At 38.4% G+C, this 2,226-nt stretch overlaps 1 protein-coding gene across 1 annotated transcript; it reads right to left on the bottom strand.

Annotated features, from left to right (window-relative positions):
• Nucleotides 1-215: 215 nt before the first annotated feature.
• On the bottom strand, nt 216-1,158 carry LOC107195910 (olfactory receptor 51V1-like). The gene is given in 2 exon segments (XM_015592336.1): nt 216-1,092; nt 1,094-1,158. Coding segments are annotated over 2 exon segments (942 nt in total).
• Between the last annotated feature and the right edge of the window lie 1,068 nt (nt 1,159-2,226).

The following is a 2,226-nucleotide window of genomic DNA, read 5'->3' as shown; positions in this document are numbered from 1 at the left end:
AACTTTCAGAAATATTTTCTGGAATGTGTATTAGCAAAATTTAGCTCTATCACTTGTCTTGCATTAGAAGACAACTAAGTTCCTCAATGCTCAAATCTTCATAAAAGAATAAAAATGATAGGAAACATTCAAACTTTAAATTATTGTCCACATGGGAACTAACATTATTATTTTGACCTTAAAACATTTTTACTGATAAAATTCAAAGGGTTTCACTATATTTTCAAAAAAAAAAACAAACAAAAAAACTTTTTTATCCTGCTTCGTATCTGCTTGGTCTTTACACTGCAGATGATTGAATTCATCAGGAGTGGAAAGAGAATGTAAATATTGCCCATAAGGACATGAACCAAAGGTGACAGATGTTTCCCAAAGCGATGGACCATGGTGAGACCAATAATGGGAATATAAAAAACCAGGACAGCACAAATGTAGGACACACAGCTCTGCAAAGACTTGAGCCTCTCTTCTCAAGATGCAATTGCCAGCACTGTATGTAAAATAAAAATGTAGGAGATGATAATAAGTGTGGCATCCAACAGCAAGGTACAAATCACCAGAGCCAGGGCATAGAAGCTGTTGAAGCAAATGTCAGAGCAGGCCAGCCGGAGTAGGTCCTGGTGCAAGCAGAAAGAGTGAGAGAGGATGTGGGGGTGGCAATAATGAAAGAACTTCAAACGAATGATGACAGGGAGGATAGACATAGCACTTCTCACCGCAATGATCACCATGAAATGAATGATTCTATTATTAGTCAGGATGGATGTGTATCTCAGAGGACTGTGGATTTCGGTAAAGCGATCAATGGCCATGGCGTGAAGGACTCCAGACTCTGTGCAGGGGAGACCATGGACAAAATAAGTCTGCGCAATGCAAGCATCCAGCTTGACTTCCTGGCTGAGCCCCCACAGGATCTCCAGCATTGTGTGAACCGTGGACAGCCCCATGCACAGGTCGGTGAGGGCCAGCATGGCCAGGAAATAGAACATAGGCTGGAGCAGGCTTGGCTCAGTCCGGATCACGTGCAGCACCAGGCAGTTTCCCAGGAAAATCGTAGCATAGATGGAGGAGAAGGGAATTGAAAACCAGTTAGTACTGGTATAAGCCAAGGAACCCCCTGAGAATGAATATTGAGGAATTGATGATAGAAGCAGACATGAATATTTGAAGGTAATTGCAAGATAAGGTGAATATGTATTCACAGTTTTGTGTAAACTCTTGTCTTTGAGAATAGTCAAGTATAACACAGCCGTCTGAAGTGTAGCACAGGTAAAACTAACTGTAGATTTCCAGGGCACCTGAAGTCTGCAGGAGAAGCTATAGCACAAGATGATTCATAGGGAAATGCCTTGGAAATAGGAGGTTATAGAAGCAAATCAATGTCCTGACCATTTTAGGCAAATTAGATCATAATCTTATTCACTTTTAGTCTCTGAGCCACTGTCATCACACACAACAGGTGAGAGTTGCTAAAGTTATTGAGAACATAGGATTGCTGCTATGCTGCTGCTCCTGAGCGAGCCTGGGAACTCAGTCTCCTCCATTACCAGTCCTTAAGGTGCAGAGAGTCAGAATGTTCAGATTTATGAGGAAGAAATGAAGACGTTTCTGAGCCAGGTGAACCCAGGCTCCTGGGAGACTGCCATTCCCTGGGTAGATGATGCAACTGAAAGATTCTGCTGGGAATGTTTTTGCAGTGATGATATAAAACTTGCCTATTAGACCAGGCATGAGGCCCTAACATCAGGAAAGTGTGATTCTAAAAGTCACAATCTGTCTTCTACCCTCTATATCTAAAATATCTACATGTACAACATATATAGTTACATCATTAAACTAAATTATATAAATAACATTTATCCCAATGGCAAGTAATTTTATGGTGGCTCATTCATAAATTCAATCACTCATTTATTCATAAACTCTGTATACAATACCAGTATCAAAGCAATAATCAGAGTTTATAATTTCTCTGTTTTCTTGGAGCTAACACACAAATACCAAATATATTATAAAATAAATAAATAAATACATATAAGTATTCTAACATTGAAAACAATGTAATAAGAACAAAATTTTTAAAGACATAATAATATAGTTAAATGCCAAAATTAGATTATTATATATCTAATTCGAGGAAGACCATAAATAAGATTTGAATGAAAAGGCTTGAGAAATTATCTGGGGGATTCAAAATACTACAATTCAGAATAGATATATTTTTAC

This window comes from Pteropus alecto, unplaced genomic scaffold (assembly GCF_000325575.1).
Source record: "Pteropus alecto unplaced genomic scaffold, ASM32557v1 scaffold395, whole genome shotgun sequence".
In the NCBI taxonomy this organism is placed as follows: domain Eukaryota; kingdom Metazoa; phylum Chordata; class Mammalia; order Chiroptera; family Pteropodidae; genus Pteropus; species Pteropus alecto.
Note: the sequence above shows the minus strand (reverse complement) of the source record. Positions and strands in the feature narration are given on the sequence as shown.